Source organism: Echiichthys vipera (assembly GCF_963691815.1).
Source record: "Echiichthys vipera genome assembly, chromosome: 10".
Taxonomy (NCBI): domain Eukaryota; kingdom Metazoa; phylum Chordata; class Actinopteri; order Perciformes; family Trachinidae; genus Echiichthys; species Echiichthys vipera.
In genome coordinates, this window is record NC_139835.1 from 31,364,405 (window position 1) to 31,381,157 (window position 16,753).

The window sequence follows — 16,753 nt, forward strand, 5'->3', positions numbered from 1 at the left end:
AGAGAGATGTGATTTTAAGAAGTCAGTAAAGTAAAAAACAACATGTTCAGTGTTTATGCCATGTATGAAACCTGAAACCTCTGACCTGTTGTTCTTTACTGCTCCACCAGTTGGAGGCTCTGCTGGACGGCTGATCGGCGTCCGGGGACAGCAGGAGCCTCCGCACGGCGCCCGTCACCATGTCCAGATGGAGCACTGTGTTACTCTGGCACAGAGAGACAGAGGAAAGGACAGAGAGTGGAGTCTTAATTAGAGATGTATTTTGTAGGTTTCTCTTTGGGGAAGTGTCTTCTCCCTTCCTCCTACATTTAATTTGGACTGAAGCTGAAGTCACGACTCCAAACCTTTATTGAATTCTTTCTGAGTGACTTCCACGGACGACAGAGGGCGCTCTTCTCCAGGCGAAACCTCCTGGATCTGACTTAACTCTGCACTGTTACCTAAACATATACCGCACATGTGCTTCTGCATGTGTGTGCTTCCTAACGTATGGAATAGGTGATGATGTGGAAAATCGATTTTGATGAAAATGGACGTAGCTTATATGGACAGAGTCACCTGGACCCAAAGACCCCAGGACCCCAGGACTCCAGGTGCATCTGTGACTTAAAGTACCAAAGTTACATGAAGTTTGTTGTTTTAGGGCCATCATCTGACTTCACTGGGTCCCAGACAACACACCTGCCAACGATCGGACGGACGGATCTGGACCCACGGACGTGATCTTAGATGAGAGGATATTTCAGTGAGTGTGTGTGTGTGTGTGTGTGTGTGTATTGACATGTATGTAGTGTGTGTACTGGGTGAACTGTGCAAAAGGCTTTTGCTTTGTGACGCACTTCATCTTCAATTGAGTTTTATGAGAAGGAGCCACAGGGGAGCTGGCCTCGGCCCCGGCTGCCCTGCTTCACTTCACACTAATGGTTTCCTTACGGCCTCTCGTTCCTGACACTGACACACACACACACACACACACACACACACAGACACACACAGCTATTCAGAGAAGGCAAACCCCATTTCCTGATTCTAAACATATACTTTGGGAGGGAGTGTGTACATGTGTGAGCACACGTGAACGTCCTGCATGTGTCTTCTGACAGATCTTTGAGTTCCTGCATGTCCAAGAACGTGGCTTTTACGTCTGCTTTCACACGTGCATGCATTTGTGTATTTACGTGTGTGTGTGTGTGTGTGTGTGTTTGATTTCCCTGGAAGACCAACGACCTGCGAGTGAACTCTCTGTTGTCTGGACCTCTTCTTCTTCAGGCAGACGTAACATGATCCATCATGAGTGTATTTTTAGAAGGAGTCGACTCCTCTCGTCCTAATATGCAGCAGCTGGAAAAAGGAGTTCTGGTTGGAGGAATAGCTAACATGCATTGTTGTTGCCTGACGCTCTGCTGTCCCATGCCAGGGTCTTATGGGGTAAGAGAGAACAACCGCTAACCGCCGACCATTTTAAGAAACTCGAGCAGACGGCTTTGCTGCTATTTTGAATCTGTGAGGAATCTGCGGTTGTTCTCTGAAGACGAAGAGCTTAAATACCAGTGTTGCGTAAGTGTCACGTTCTCGTGTTCTCCTCGTCTGTAAACAAGAACATCGGACCAAAGAGACTGGACCGTTATAGATGTATACATGTAGATGCAAAGATGTGTCCAACAGAGCACGCCACACACTAACGGACTCATGCGTGAACAACAGTCTTAACGGTCCAACGTGACGTTAGGGCGCACTAACATCACAGGACAGTGCAGCAGAAGTGCACCCTGCTAACTAAATGGGTGACCTTTGGGGTTCTCTCCCTCTTGTGTGTGTCCCCCTCTGGTTGTCTGTCTCTGTTCGTCTCTATGTGTCCTGTGATAGACTGGCGTCCTGTCCAGGGTGGACCCCGCCTCACGCCCGATGTCAGCTGGGATCACTTTTAACCTCATATGTTGCATGTTTCATCCGTTTCTACGTGTGCATTTACTTTGTGTAACTATGGACGTAAACTTGCATTCCTGCATATTTGTACACAGACGTTCGTTCAGGTGCTCTGTCCTTGAATGAACACGTAAACAAACATGGTGATAGCTGCGTCGTAACAACTTAGAAGTATGTGAATTCCTGACATTTCAATATCTCAAGTTGTGTGAAGCGAATGACGGCATTTGAACTTATTCACTGAAGCTTCTCGTTGTTGCACGGCGCTGCAGATAAAGGATCATCTCATCTCATGTGTTTCAGTTTTCTGACTTTTTCTTTGTCCATTTTGGAAACTGACGGGTTTCACTGTGAGCGCCACTTCAAATACAATGAATAATGGGTGACCTTTGGGGTTAATTCCCTCTTGTGTGTGTCCCCCTCTGTTAAGTGTGTGTATGTCTTCTTTTCAATATTGTTTTTGCTTTGTTTTCCCGTTTGTTTTGTACAACCAGAGTCTCAACGATCCAACGTTTGTGCTTCCTGTTCCAGACCGGGAAATCATCTCCACTGAAGATGGAAACAATTCTGTCTCACATCACAGTCTCTGCTCTACTTGCTCAGAAAAATTCACACGGGAAACATCTCAAAAGATGGATGAAGTCGTGGAGACGGCGTGAACATGGACTGAACACGTTACAGCGAGCTGGAGCAGAGTAAAGATCATCCCAGTCATCACAGCTGGAGAGTTAGAAACGTCCTGCAGCAACGTCCAGAGTCAACAACCGCTGACAAACGCTACACATCACCTGACAGTGTGTTGTTAGTCTGTTGTTAGTCTGCTGTCCTTTCTTCGCCGTTCAATCCTCACAACAGGTTTAATATTTGAAATGTGTGCGTCGAGGTAAACACTCTGAACAAATGTCACACAACAGGAACAACATCAGAGCTCTGTGACGAGTGTCAGGAGGACCAATCAGCACCATCATCGCCTGTGTGTGTGTGTGTGTGTGTGTGTGTGTGTGTGTGTGTGTGTCTGTGTGTGTGTGTGGTCGACATTACTCTCAAATAATACGCATCATGTGTTCTGCTGATGGAAAAAACATGTTTAATTACAATGAAAACCTAAAATGATCCACATCCTGTTCACTTTTCCCAAGAGGAGCAAGACAAAACGTCACTGAGTCTTATGTAATCTAATCAGTGTGAGTGTGAGTGTGCGTGTGCGTGTGCGTGTGTGTGTGTGTGTGTGTGTGTGTGCATGTGTGCGTATGTGCGCCAACCTGCTCCTCGTGCAGCACCACCTGTCCATCGAGGGGATTCCCGAGGGGAGCGACGGTGACGAAGGGCTGCCAGACGCCGCTGATGGTCCTGGGGAAGACGTCGTACAGCTCCATGCACTGGATCGTGTCCCCGCGCTCCTTCATGGAGAACAGGGACACGGGGTTACACGTGGCCACGTACAGCACATCTGCAGAGACAAACACACACGAGGGAGGTGGGGTTAACAGCCAAGCCCTTCAACTGTTTATCCGTTAATATTCCAGCATTTATTAATTTACTCACATGCGTATTACTCCACAGAACCACATATGTACACAACATGTATTTGTGGTGTTACATATTCTTTGAATCAAACAGTATTTAAAACAAATCTCATTAGTTGAAATTCTCCGCAATCTCTCCAAGTTTCCCCGGGCAACAGCAGAAGAACCCGTGGTCGGGAACCACTGATCTAATAAACCCCTGAATGAACACTGAGACCTGAGACTGTGCTACGTACGTACGTGTGTGTGTGTGCATGTGTATGTGTTTGTGCGTGTTTGTGTGTGTGTGTGCGTGTGTGTGTGTGCACCATCTTTGGTGGTGACATCACAGATGATGTTGACTTCATTCATGGGAATCTGCCAGTGCGCCTTCTCTTCGCTGAAACTCAGAGCTCTGCTTTCCTGTCTGTCGCAGGGGAAACTCTGCACACGCAGGAACACAGGACCCTGGAGACGCAGGACGCACTGTTACACTCGTGCACGCACACACACACACCAAACACCCACGCACATGCACATGCACAAGCGCACACACTCCTACGAAGGTGGATTGCTGAAGAAACAGCAGCTGTTGTTGTCATAGCTCACGGATTAAAACTTTCAAAGGTGACGACGTCTCAAAACAGACAAAAAGTATTAAAACTTTGATGAGCGCTGCGTCCGTATCGTCCACAGCTGGTGAGCGTGTTTACCTTGATGTCGATGGCCCGTGTCTCTGTGGGGCAGAGCAGTTTGCGGCGAGTGCTGCCGCCCTGGTTTATGGTCCAGTATCCCGTCATCTTGACCTCTGGCAGGGGCAACCTGAAGATGTAAGGCCACAATATTCAAATCTATGTGGATGATGCAGCGATTTTCACACAAACAAAAAACAAGAAGGATAATTCTTTCCTACATCTATAATGACTCATGTCTTTAACTGAACACCAAAACAACTGTGTACGACGTTATAAAGGTGGTTAGCACTGTCGCCTCACAGCAAGAGGGTTCCTGGTTTGAATCCCAGCTGGGGTCCCTTCTGTGTGGAGTTTGCATGTTGTCCCCGTGTCTGCGTGGGTTTTCTCCGGGTTCTCCGGTTTCCTCCCACAGTCCAAAGACGTGCAGGTGTTGGGTTCATTGATGACTCTAAATCACCCGTAGGTGTGAATGGTTGTCTGTCTCTGTTCGTCTCTATGTGTCCTGTGATAGACTGGCGTCCTGTCCAGGGTGGACCCCGCCTCACGCCCGATGTCAGCTGAGATCGGCTCCAGCCCCCCGAGACCCCGACAGGGACAAGAGGCTGAAGATGAATGAATGAAGTTGTGTGAAGCGAATGACGGCATTTGAACGTTGTTACTGATGCTTCTTGTTGTTGCACGGCGCTGCAGAAAAAGGATAAACTCATCTCATGTGTTTCAGTTCTCTGACTTTTTCTTTTTCCATATTGGAAACTGTTCGGTTTCACTGTGAGCGTTTTGCATCCCCACTTCAAATACACTGAACTCATCTCATGAGGACATCGACACGGCCACCGCAGAACTCCTTCAGATGGAAGTTTGTTCTCTGTTCTGAGAGATTTCATAAAAACAAACGCTTTAATTTGACCCCAGTGTCTCTTGGGAGGCTGAGGCCAGTGAAACGTGGGTGTCTAAGTGCGAGTCCCCGCTCACGTTGTTGTGTCTGGCCCGATGTTTACTGCTCTTCCCATGATTCATAGCTGGAGTGCAGCCACAGACTTATTGGCTGCAGGTGGGGGTGAAAGACGCAAAAACACAGGAATTCCAAGTGGATAAGCGGCAAACTGGAGGCCGGACCCTCTGACCGTAAATATCTCTGTGAATGGAAAAGCACCGAGACACAGAGGAGACACTGCTGCTCGCTCTCCGTGTCCAAAATTGGAAATCAAGAGGCAAAATATTTGCTTTCATGTACGGAAGATGCTGTGGGACATAAACTGTTTCAAGATGGGCTTTTGAAAAACACATAATCCAGACGTGATGGGACGGATCACCCAGAGAGCCGGACCAGAGTCGACTTGGGTCCTGAAATGAAAGCGTAGAACTGAATTTAAGTCCTTTATTTCAGATGTTGTTGTGTTCTCGCTCTCTCTCTCTCTCTAGGTCGTCCTCAGACGAGCCGTGCATCGTTGTCTCCAGTCGTCCCGGTTCTCCCGGTTCTCCCGGTTCTCCGTACCTCTTTCCAGTTCGCTGGTAATCTGGGCTCCTGCGTCCCTCTTGAGTACGTCCACGTGTGTTAGTGTGGGACGTCCTCTTGACCCGCGCTCGCGTCTCGGTTCCCACAGCAGCAGCTTGCTGGCTGACAGTTCTGGGTGCAAGTCTCATTCTCCTTACAGCGATCTTTCCACTCACCCTTGGTGTTCCCTCGTACAGGACCGTGTTAGTTACATGTGCATTCTTGCTGATGTTCAGCACCGCACGCGACATCCTGGCGTAGCAGCCGTCCAGGGACGTCTCTAGGGTTGGTTTAAGGGTCCAGCATTGTTGTTAAATATCATCAAACAAACACTTTCCCGGCTTCATTTGAACGTCCGGCCTGTGACCGAAGGTAAACTGCGGTCGGTTCACAGCTGCAGTCACGCGTGGTGATATTTAGGATTACTCAGATAATGAAAATTCTCCATGATCGACTTATTGTTGTGGTTTTAATCGCGATCTGCACTAAGAATGATTTCTCTGATTACGCACGTGGCTCATGGTACAACGGTGTCACAATGAATGAGAAACATAGGCTCCATTCATTCATTCATTCATCTTCAGCCTCTTGTCCCTGTCGGGGTCGTTGGGGGGCTGGAGCCGATCCCAGCTGACATCGGGCGTGAGGCGGGGTCAACCCTGGACAGGACGCCAGTCTATCACAGGACACATAGAGACGAACAGAGACAGACAACCATTCACACCTACGGGTGATTTAGAGTCATCAATGAACCCAACACCTGCACGTCTTTGGACTGTGGGAGGAAACCGGAGAACCCGGAGAAAACCCACGCAGACACAGGGACAACATGCAAACTCCACACATAAGGGCCCCAGCCGGGGTTCGAACCAGGAACCCTCAAGACCTCTCTAAATAAGTGAATTGGGCTTATTTTGGAGCTCATCGTCTCACTTTTAGAGGGTGGGACGGTTAAAGGGAAGGATCCTCTATCTTAGATGCAGCTGTGGATGGTTCGTAGGACTGTTTTTGGAAAAGTGCCAAATTATTTTATATATTGATTTAATAAAGTAAATGAAGTTCACAGGTTTTCCACCAGGGGGAGCTCGACAGATGTCGTACCGCGCCGTTAAAAGGAATGTGGGCGAGAGAGTTTTCTCTCTGTAAACTAAAAACGTATCTTTTTTCGCAAGCTTATTTTCACTATCTCCTTTTTAAATGATGATAATAACACGTTCTTGTATGATTGGATAATGTCCTAAATGTTTAGATGAGATTTGACGCATCCGTGTCTCCACTTTGGGAGGTTATTGTGACGTGGGTCGTTCAGCCACGTTTCGCACGCCGGAGGAAAATACTTGTTTCTGCTCTTCTCTGTTCTCAGGATGAATTTACAAACGGGATCAAATAAAACAACAGGAGACAGAAGAAACAAATATTTTCCTTTATTTAAAAGACAGAGCGGTGCACACTGACACAAGGTGGTGGATGTTAAAACGGCGGCTTTGCCCTTTGAGCAGCGAGGAGACTTCAGGGGAAGCCTCAGAGTTTGATCCAGTCTGAAAGCAGCCGGAGGACGAAGGCGAGCCGGGTTCAAGCATTTCAGGATTTCACTTCTAAAAAAGGTACAAATGCTCTAAAAATGCTGTCGAGCAGTTTCAGCACTGGCGTCTGAGGGAACACGAACCGCTCACCGCAACGAACGTCAGCGGGAACACGTGTCTGAACCTCTGCAGGGCGACGTAAATAATGTGTTTGTTAGCTTTCGTTTCTTAAACACAGACTGTAAATGTAGTTGGTTTTATACTTCAGTCAGTAATCAAACTATGAACGATAAAAAATAACGACATGTCAGAATAAATCAAGTATTAAAACTCTGTCCTCTAATTCTCCAGTGTTTGAAGGTTAAAGGTTGACTGCAACTTAAACGTTGAACTTCATTTTACTGAACTTGTTCAAAGACGTTTTTACAGCTTTACAGATTCAGAAACAGCTGCTTTTGTATCCTCACACCTGGATTACTTTGACACAGTCAGGGTCCGAACCCAAACTGGGACTCTTCTCATGCTGCTGCAGAGGTTTGCTGTTATTTTCAGCAGCATTAGTGGTTAAAAAAGACCTTTGATTGCTTCACCGTGCTGCCCCGAGCTAACCACTGTTAGCCACGTACGGCTGTTAGCATCTCTCCTGGATTTCTACGTTAATAGTTGTTACAGGAACCAATGGGCTCCTTCCTTTGGGATTGACTTTGCTAATCCACTGTAATGGACTTTACTATGAGAGGAGCTGGTACAGGGGCCAGTAGGTAAGTCTTTAAAACACTCTTTAATAAACTCTGGCTTCACTAACTACGCTGATGACGCTTTGTTTTGTGTGTAGGGACTCTTCTCATGCTGCTGCAGAGATTTGCTGTTATTTTCAGCAGCATTAGTGGTTAAAAAAGACCTTTGAATGCCTTCACCGTGCTGCCCCGAGCTAATCACTGTTAGCCACGTCCGCCTGTTAGCATCTCTTAATTAATAGTTAATAGTTCACACACAAATAAAAACTATCTCCATGGATTATTAGATGTGTGTAAGTGCCGAAAAAGACCCTGGGATGATTTTACGCCGTACGTACTCTTTAAATATCGCAATTCTTTAGAAACTATTTTTGTTTATAATCGATTTTTTAAATGCGTGAATGATTCACTCGCTTTATTTCATCCTCTCTTCCTGTTCTCTGATAAGGTGAAAATCACTGATCACTAAAAACATGTGTATGAAAGATGATCATCCGTCAGTGTCACGGTGCATCACAGGCTCCTATGAGTCAGCGTCCTCTGACCTCCGCCTGCTCCTTCACTGACACTGAGCTCCGACTGTGTTTGGATTCATCCGGTTATCATCGAAAGTGAAAATACACCGAGTGAACGTTAGTTTAGCTGCGGTGGCTCACTGCTACGTCCTCATTTTAAAGAGATTCACAACAGAGCCAGGTTAGCCGTCAGGTACCGTCCGTGACGTTTATTATCCGTCCCACGGCTCTGACCCCGTTCTGACTGGGGTTTGTTACTGCGTCGGTCGTTAACGTGTGTGTTTGTGTGTGTTATTCTAGCGTCTCTGTGCTCCTGGTGCCTTACTCCTTAGCCAGATTGACAGAGCTGGGCTTGGCGCCGATGGGGATCCCGTGCTTGTGCAGCGCCTCGATCAGAACCTCTCGTGCGTCCTTGTTGTACGAGTCGAAGTCGAAGACGTTTCGCACCACGTTCGCCAAACCCTCGCCGGGGAATTTCTGTGGAGCAGAAGAACACAGAGGAAAGAGGGGGGAAGGTAAAGGAGAGGAAGAAGAGAGGTTCATAGGAAGACCGGGAGGATGAAGAAGAGGAGGAGGAGGAGATCAAGAGGGTCAATTTACAAGTCTTCAACAGGGTTAAAAGTAGGGGCAGGGGAGTGTGGAACAACATGCTATCATCTCCACACTGATAGTTACTGTGTTTGTGATATCATTTGAGAGATACCAGTTATATTTCCTTATAATAAACTGTCTGTAGTGTGCAGTAACTATGGTTACAGGCTGGTAAAAAGAGAGAGTCCTTCCACACCGCGCCAAAACAGGTTTTTCAGCTAAAGCCTAGTGCGTTTGACCAGTGTGAGTGCAACCGCTCCGCTCCACGGCCCGTTTGGGAGAGGTGGGCTTTAGTAAAGCACGTTTATACGTGTACGAGCACGAGCGTGAGCACGTGTACGAGCACGAGGCCTACGGCGGTTCTGAGGTCATTTCCTGTGCGCCTGTTGGGACGTAGAAAAAAGAAGGAGGGACCATGCGCGGACATTTCAAACAATGGCGGTGAAAGGTTCACGTTGGTGTGATGCGGAGGTGGAGTGTTTACTGCAGATTTGGTCGATGAAAAGATTCAAAAACAGTCGTCAAGACGCACAAAAACTCCGAGGTCTACGGAAAGATCTGGAAACAAAGCCACGCATCGCCATGACGTCATCAATGCGTGTGACGTGTTACGGCGTGATGACGTATAGGCAGCAAGAAGCATTCTCCGAGGCCAAGGTAGTGTGAGTAAAAACGGGCCTGGAGGGGGGGACAAGGACCCTAAAGCACGGGGCACGGGACGGAGGCACAGTGGGAGGGCGCCCTAATGTGCATAATGTGTTTAATAGTTTAATTCTGTCGACGGTCCTGATGTGACTCATTTAGGCAGAAGCTGTAATTAAATGATTGTTTAAAGGAACTGAACAGCTCTGGATCCATAATCAGGACCCTAATGACACTTTCACACCTAAAAATAAAATGTGTTTACACTGTTAGGACTATAAAGTGTTGCCCGAGCCCAACCGGTTACAACTAAATCACAGAGATCGGATGTAAAGCGCCGCGGGCTGAATTAATCTGTTTCCACAAAGGTACAATTATGAGCAGATGTGAAATGGTAATTAGGGAACTGCACTGGCAAAAAGAAACGACCCCGGTACGTGTCCCGCTCCTGCAGGTGTCAATAGTGCTGGTGATTGATGACAGGAGAAGGCGGCCGGTGGGGAAATCAAACATAAGGACTTATTGATCTGCAAGAGTCTTAATTTGGCTCTTCTCTCAGCGCTCGATCTGCTCCTGTGGTGATTTTCTCTCTGCACATTTCTAAAGACCAGGAGGAGACATCCAAAATTAAATTAAATGCAAACAAATAAGCTATGTGTTCTTTACTGCAGCGTGCAGCGTAACCACGACAGAAGGCGAGAGGATGACAGTTGGAAATATCTAATGTGGTTGGGTGGTTGGACGATTATCTTAGCTGCCAGCGATGATCGAGTACGTCCCTGGCTGTAGTGTGTTGAGTCATTTTGCGAGGGTTGCGACAACAGACGGTATAAAAACGGACGTAGCGTCTCCGTCGAGGTCCGTTCTCTCAACTTGATCCAGTCTTCGCCTACGGGAGTCTCCATCTTATCAGACTTTAACTCCTCCTCATTTCCTCTGACCAAAAAAGGGCATGTATGTGACGTTGGGGGGAGGGGCGTACGTCCATCTGGCTGACGTTTACCTCCAAGGAGAAGTGAGGGCCAGAGGCTAGCTGTCCCTCAAGAGGCCACGCCCCTAATTATTCATAAACTTTAACCTCCAATCAAATAAAAACTAGCCCCTCCCCCTCAGTGTTGTCATGGAGATCTGAGCTAAACACACAGACTAGAATGTTCTTTTGTCCTTAAACAGGTTTAATGATGCTGTGTAAACGGCCTGTTTAACATGGGGCTCAATGAGAAACTGCTCTGTTATGAAACCTGCCCCTAGTGGACACTCAGAGAACTGACGCTGACGGGGCTTCCTGATTGGATCAAACAGGAAGTCTCTGTGGTGGGGGCATGCCACGCATCGCCATGACATCATCAATGCGTGTGACGTGTTACGGCGTGATGACGTATAGGCAGCAAGAAGCATTCTCCGAGGCCCAGGTAGTGTGGTTACAAACGGGCCTGGAGGGGGGGACAAGGACCCTAAAGCACGGGGCACGGGACGGAGGCACAGTGGGAGGGCGCCCTAAGAGGCCTTTCAAAACTGTTGAACTGAAGCAGGATCAGGGTCTTCCCTCTCCGTCACAGCTGTTGGACGGACGCTCTCGTGCATTATTAAAGCGCAGGATCCAGGTCTCATAAACGCTGTTGTCCTGTTGAGTCGTATGTCTCGTTCGTGTTCCGGTGTCTTCTTACCTGGAGGTGTTTGACGATGTTGACCACCTCTCGGGTGGAGTAGGGGTACGTGATGGTGCCCTGGTCGGCCATGGACCTCAGCTCTCCGAAGGCGGCGACGAGCTTCTGCAGAGTGGCGTCGGGAACGTCGGGGCCGTACTGCTTCAGCATCGCCAGCTCCGCCTGGGGCTTTGGGTTGTCCACAGCATGGCAGCTGAAGATATCACCTGTTCAGGGACAACAAGGCATAACTTTACTCAAGAATTTACTTTTACTTTACTACATAATATACTAAGAACACTTTGCTGCGCCCTATTTATTCATTTTCTGTTCATCTCATCTCATCTTCAGTCTCTGATCCGGGATCAGGTCTCAGGGGCAGCAGCTCCAGCAGGGGACCCCAAACTTCCCTTTCCCGGGCCACATTAACCAGCTCTAACTGGGGGATCCTGAGGCGTTCCCAGGCCAGTGTGGAGATCTAATCTCTCCACCTGGTCCTGGGTCTTCCCCGAGGCCTCCTCCCAGCTGGACGTGCCTGGAACACCTCCCTAGGGAGGCGCCCAGGGTTCATCCTTACCAGGTGATCCTGAACCACCTCAACTGGCTCCTTTCAACACAAAGGAGCAGCGGCTCTACTCCGAGTTCCTCACGGATGCTGAACTTCTCCCCCTCTCTCTAAGGGAGACTCCAGACCCCCTCCTGAGGAAACACATGTCAGACGCTTGGACCTGGACCTGGTTCTTTGGGTCCTGACCTGGACCTGGTTCTTTGGGTCCTGACCCAGCTTTCATGACCACAGGTGAGGGTAGGAACCAGGACTGGTGGTCGAGACCAGGGCAGGGTAATTCCGGTCCTGTAGAGCCACTGTCCTGCATGTTTTAGGTTCCTCCCTACCCTAACACACCTGAGTCTAACACACCTGAGTCTAACACACCTGAGTCTGACACACCTGAGTCTGACACACCTGAGTCTAATGCTCTGCTCGTTATCAAGCAGCTGATGCTCGTCACAGTTTGATCATTGTCAGACTGAGGTGTGTTAGACTCAGGTGTGTTAGGGTAGGGAGGAACCTAAAACATGCAGGACAGTGGCTCTGCAGGACCGGAATTGCCCACCCCTGTCTCGGGGGTTCAAGTCGCCGACCAAACCACCGTTTGAGACTTTGTTGGATGTCATTCCCGTCTCTACCTCCTCGCTAACATCTCTGCCGCTTCCTGAGACTGATTCTTGGCTTCAGTCCAAATTTAACAGTGTGTGTGTGTGTGTGTGTGTGTGAGTGTGAGTGTGTGTGTGTGTGGGAGTGTGTGTGTTAGTGTGTGTGTGTATGTGTGTGTGTGTACCTAGAGCTCCAAAAAAGTCATTGCCCAGGAAAGGAAAACCCGGTCGGTTAGCCAGGACGAGCATCCTGAAGTCCGGGTGCATGACGATGGTGTTGGGCCTCCCCTCAGCTTCCCGTGGATCTGTGGGAGAGACACAGGCACAGTCACTGCCACACAACAAGCAAACACACATGTACTTCCTGTCTCTTCTTTAATGTTTTGGTTCGATTTGTGTGACTCAGCCTGACACACGCCTCCTGATAACATCGGGAGCTGTTCTGAGGTTTGTGTTTATGAAGTCTCAAGGTTGTGTTTACATTCCTCCTGGAGGAAGAGCCTCTCTCGGAGGAGTCTGTCAGCAACCGCTGTGATTACGTGGGATGACTTGGAAAATGTACAGGTTTTACTGCCCAGGACCGACTGGTACCTGTCCATAAAGGCTTTTACCCTAAGCCTCCTCTAGTGGCCGGCATCTGGTGTTTTACTCCTGTTTGTCTTCTGGGAAATCCGATCCTCCACTCGTCCGTTTAAGGGCCCCGCTCCTGTCTGAGCGGCTGGATCTGGGACATGTCTGCTGTCGGAGCGTTAAACCCAGCGTGTGTGTGTGTGTGTGTGTGTGTGTACCTGAGATGATTCTGCGTCCGTCCGCCAGGATCATCTCTCCGCTCTCCACCAGGGTTTTGAGGATGCAGGTGACGTTGGTGGGAGCTTTGTCGGCCTCGTCGATCACCAAGATGTGACCCATTTTCACTGCCTTCACCTGCGCGCACGCACACACACACACACACACACACACACACACAAGGTATTGCTGAACGTCCTTATTATTCGGGTCTGAGTATTTTGAAAAGCTCTACATCAATAAAATGTATTATTATGAGTTGTGGCAGATGAGACCTCTGACTGATCAGAAGATAAACCTAAAAACCCATAAATGATCTCGACATTACAAGAACTCAAATGTCCAAATCAGCCGGACCGAACATCAGACAGAGTTTATTTATTAATCCCAGAGTGAGCTCGTGTGTGTTCATGGAGAGCGATGTGTTCACACATGTACACACCTTATGCACAGGTGCATAGCATAGCACGGAAATTCACTGTCCGTCACAGTCACGAGAGAGAGAGAGAGAGAAAAGGAGTGTGAGAGTGTGTGTGTGTGTGTGTGTGTGTGTGTGTGTGTGTGTGTGTGTGCGCGTGAGAGAGTGAGAGAGAGAGAGAGTGAGAGAGAGATATAGACCGAGAAAAGGCGTGTGTGTGTGTGTGTGTGAGAGAGAGAGATTTTTGTATTTTTACAGTCTATAGAACAAACTAATTTTTGGCAAAATAACAAGATGACAGACTTCCTTTTATCAGTGATGTTTGGTTGTGGATGAAGCTCTGAGCACAGATGATTTCAGTTTGGATGAGACACAGACAGACAAACAGAGAGAGACAGTCAGAGAGTCAGGCAGACAGGCCGACACACACACACACACACACACACAGACGGACACACAGACAAAGAAGGACACAGACACACACACACAGACGGACAGAGAGACAGAGAGACAGAGAGACACACAGAGAGAAGGACACACTGGGAGCAAGATGCCTGATTATGAATGTATTAATATGAAGCTCAAACACATCATCACAGTTCCCTTTTTTGGTGACACCAGAGAGGTGTACACCTTTTCCACAGCCGCATTAAAACGCCCTCATTCTCATGTAGGTGTTCCACTTTTTCACATTCCACCTGTAGCCTCGTTGGCTAACTGGGACATTCATATTATTAGGGACACCTGTGCTTTTCCTGCTCATCAGGGTGTGAAAAGGGTCGGACATGAAGGTGAGTCTGTACAGAGAGGAGGGAAGATTTCTCTATGTCTTTATCCTGTGCCTCCTCGTCTGCTCCGTCCTCTGGCCTGTGACCCCGGATGGATCCCAGCGGGCCGTCACGAAGGACGTCTCAATTCCTAACATCGTTAGTCAGCTAGCTCGCTGAATAGCTCGCTCATTTCACCGTAATTTCATGCCACACTTAATAAAATATATTAAAAAATTGTCCTGCACGCCCTGTCCAGTGTCAACACATGTTGTTAATAATATGTTTACTACACATGCAAGAGGACGGATCTTGTGTGTGTGTGTGTGTGTGTGTGTGTGTGTGTGTGTGCGACACTGACTGACCAGAGGTGAGTCCTCGTACATGATGATGCCGTCTCGGACCGAGGGCTGCAGGGTCAGAGTTTGGACGGTCGTGTCTCTGAAGGAGCAGAAAACACAATTCAATTCAATCCAATTTTATTTATTGTGCGAAATCATAACAACGGTTATCTCAGGACACTTTACAGAGAAGGTAAAGACCACACTCTGTGACATAGACCCAACAATTCCCCCGTAGAGTACTCTGGAGACTTCCCAAAGGTGCTGTTCTGGACTCTGATGCACCCACCACTCTGCAGTTAGTGTCCCCACTGAGCAGAGGGGGCTGCTGGGAGCCCCTTCACTCTGCAGTTAGTGTCCTCACTGAGCAGAAGGGGCTGCTGGGAGCCCCTTCACTCTGCAGTTAGTGTCCTCACTGAGCAGAGGGGGCTGCTGGGAGCCCCTTCACTCTGCAGTTAGTGTCCTCACTGAGCAGAGGGTGCTGCTGGGAGCCCCTTCCCCGTCCCAAAGCACTCCCAGGCGCCACTTTCTCACTACATTTAGAGACTTTTCACAGCTTCTTAGAACTGGATTTAGAAACAGAGCCTAGAGCAGTTTAGCTCCTTATTCAGAGCATCAGGGAAAAGGGAGACATCTGTGCTGGGCCTCATTCAGTCCCATGCATGTGGCTCAGAGTCCAGTTCAGTAAACAGCCTCTGGTCCGTCTCTGTCCTCTCACGCAGCAGCACTGTTGTTGTTAAGTGACGCTGCGGGGTCAGAGGTCGGAGGTGGGGCCATGACGCCGTCCTTTAACAAAGTCTGAGCTTTCACCGTCCAGACCACAACGCCATGGGGGGCGTTTACAATCTTCCCGCTCTGGGACCTGGTTTCTAAAGATCCTGTTTTCAGGCTCGGATAACGCCGGCTGCTGTGGATGGGAGACTAAACAATACTAAAGTTGTGTGGTTACAGGAAAACGTGTCTCCTTGTGGACGAGCCCTTATATTCAGTTAATCATAATAAAACACAAGTGTCCTGCAGCCTTATGCATTCTGTCATGTCACATATTACTACTTGTATATGTTTATTTACATGTGAACGCTGCTAACGTTCAGGTAGCCATGAGCAGCTGTGGTATTTCCTGTCCAGTTCTGTCTCTATCGGTGTATTGAAGCTGGACTTTGAGGTCAGAATGGAGGATGCAGGCCAGTGAATAACAGTATCAGTAACGCCGTGTTTGGGTTCAACAGGCCAGCAACACAAACACAACTACTGAAGCATCTCCCCAACAACTTTGATTCTCTCCTGGCGTCCAAAACGGTCGCTCCCTCTTTCTCTCAACCTCTCTCTCTCTCTTCCACCAGCCCTCCTCCCCCTGATGTCTCTCAGTGTGACCCAGGAGCTGTCCTAGTTTCCTTCCTGGCCGGCTGCAACTCTTTTGCTTTTTTTCTGAGCCGCATCTCTGTAGGCTTTCAGTCGCAGGCTCCCAAAAGCCACACGCACAGCTCTCCCTGCCTCTGCCCTGCTCTAATATTAGCTGCTGCTACAGCGGCTAACCAGGCCACATCCGCATTCAGCTCCACTTCGACTTTCACGAGACTTTGACAAACTCCACACGCAGACTAAGAGGAGGAACCGGTTGTTTCAACACGCGGGTGCTTGAGCATAAATGACTCAACACGACGTGGTTGAACCGATACTTCGGTTCTTCAGGGTTTTTACAAGAGATTGCTTTTATCGGCATTCTGCTTTTCTCCCGTCAGCGAGTCACTATTGACACGCAAAACACTGCCGTCTTATTAGTGCTGAGATCAATACGAGGCCCACCTCAGCCTCTGATTGATCTGAGCTACAACAGCACACAACACGTCGATGTATGGATGAGCATCTCTGAACGGATTTTCCTGAGGTGTGATCATGCGGGAAGCGTTAACGAGAACGTCTTCAAATGGTCCTTCTTTAAAATGGGCAAGTGTGGTCCTTGTTCTGCTGAAGGATGTCCTAATTCACTGAGGACTAACGGGAAAATCCG

The 16,753-nt window shown here is 48.5% G+C and overlaps 1 protein-coding gene across 1 annotated transcript in view; it reads right to left on the reverse strand.

Annotated features, from left to right (window-relative positions):
- Positions 1–16,753, reverse strand: part of vwa8 (von Willebrand factor A domain containing 8) — a 71,849-nt gene that overhangs the window by 25,943 nt on the left and 29,153 nt on the right. The window contains 9 exon segments of the mRNA XM_083922059.1: positions 86–205; positions 3,189–3,376; positions 3,761–3,899; positions 4,145–4,253; positions 8,722–8,873; positions 11,297–11,502; positions 12,616–12,735; positions 13,219–13,354; positions 14,767–14,842. Coding sequence (XP_083778185.1) covers positions 86–205; positions 3,189–3,376; positions 3,761–3,899; positions 4,145–4,253; positions 8,722–8,873; positions 11,297–11,502; positions 12,616–12,735; positions 13,219–13,354; positions 14,767–14,842 — 1,246 coding nt within the window.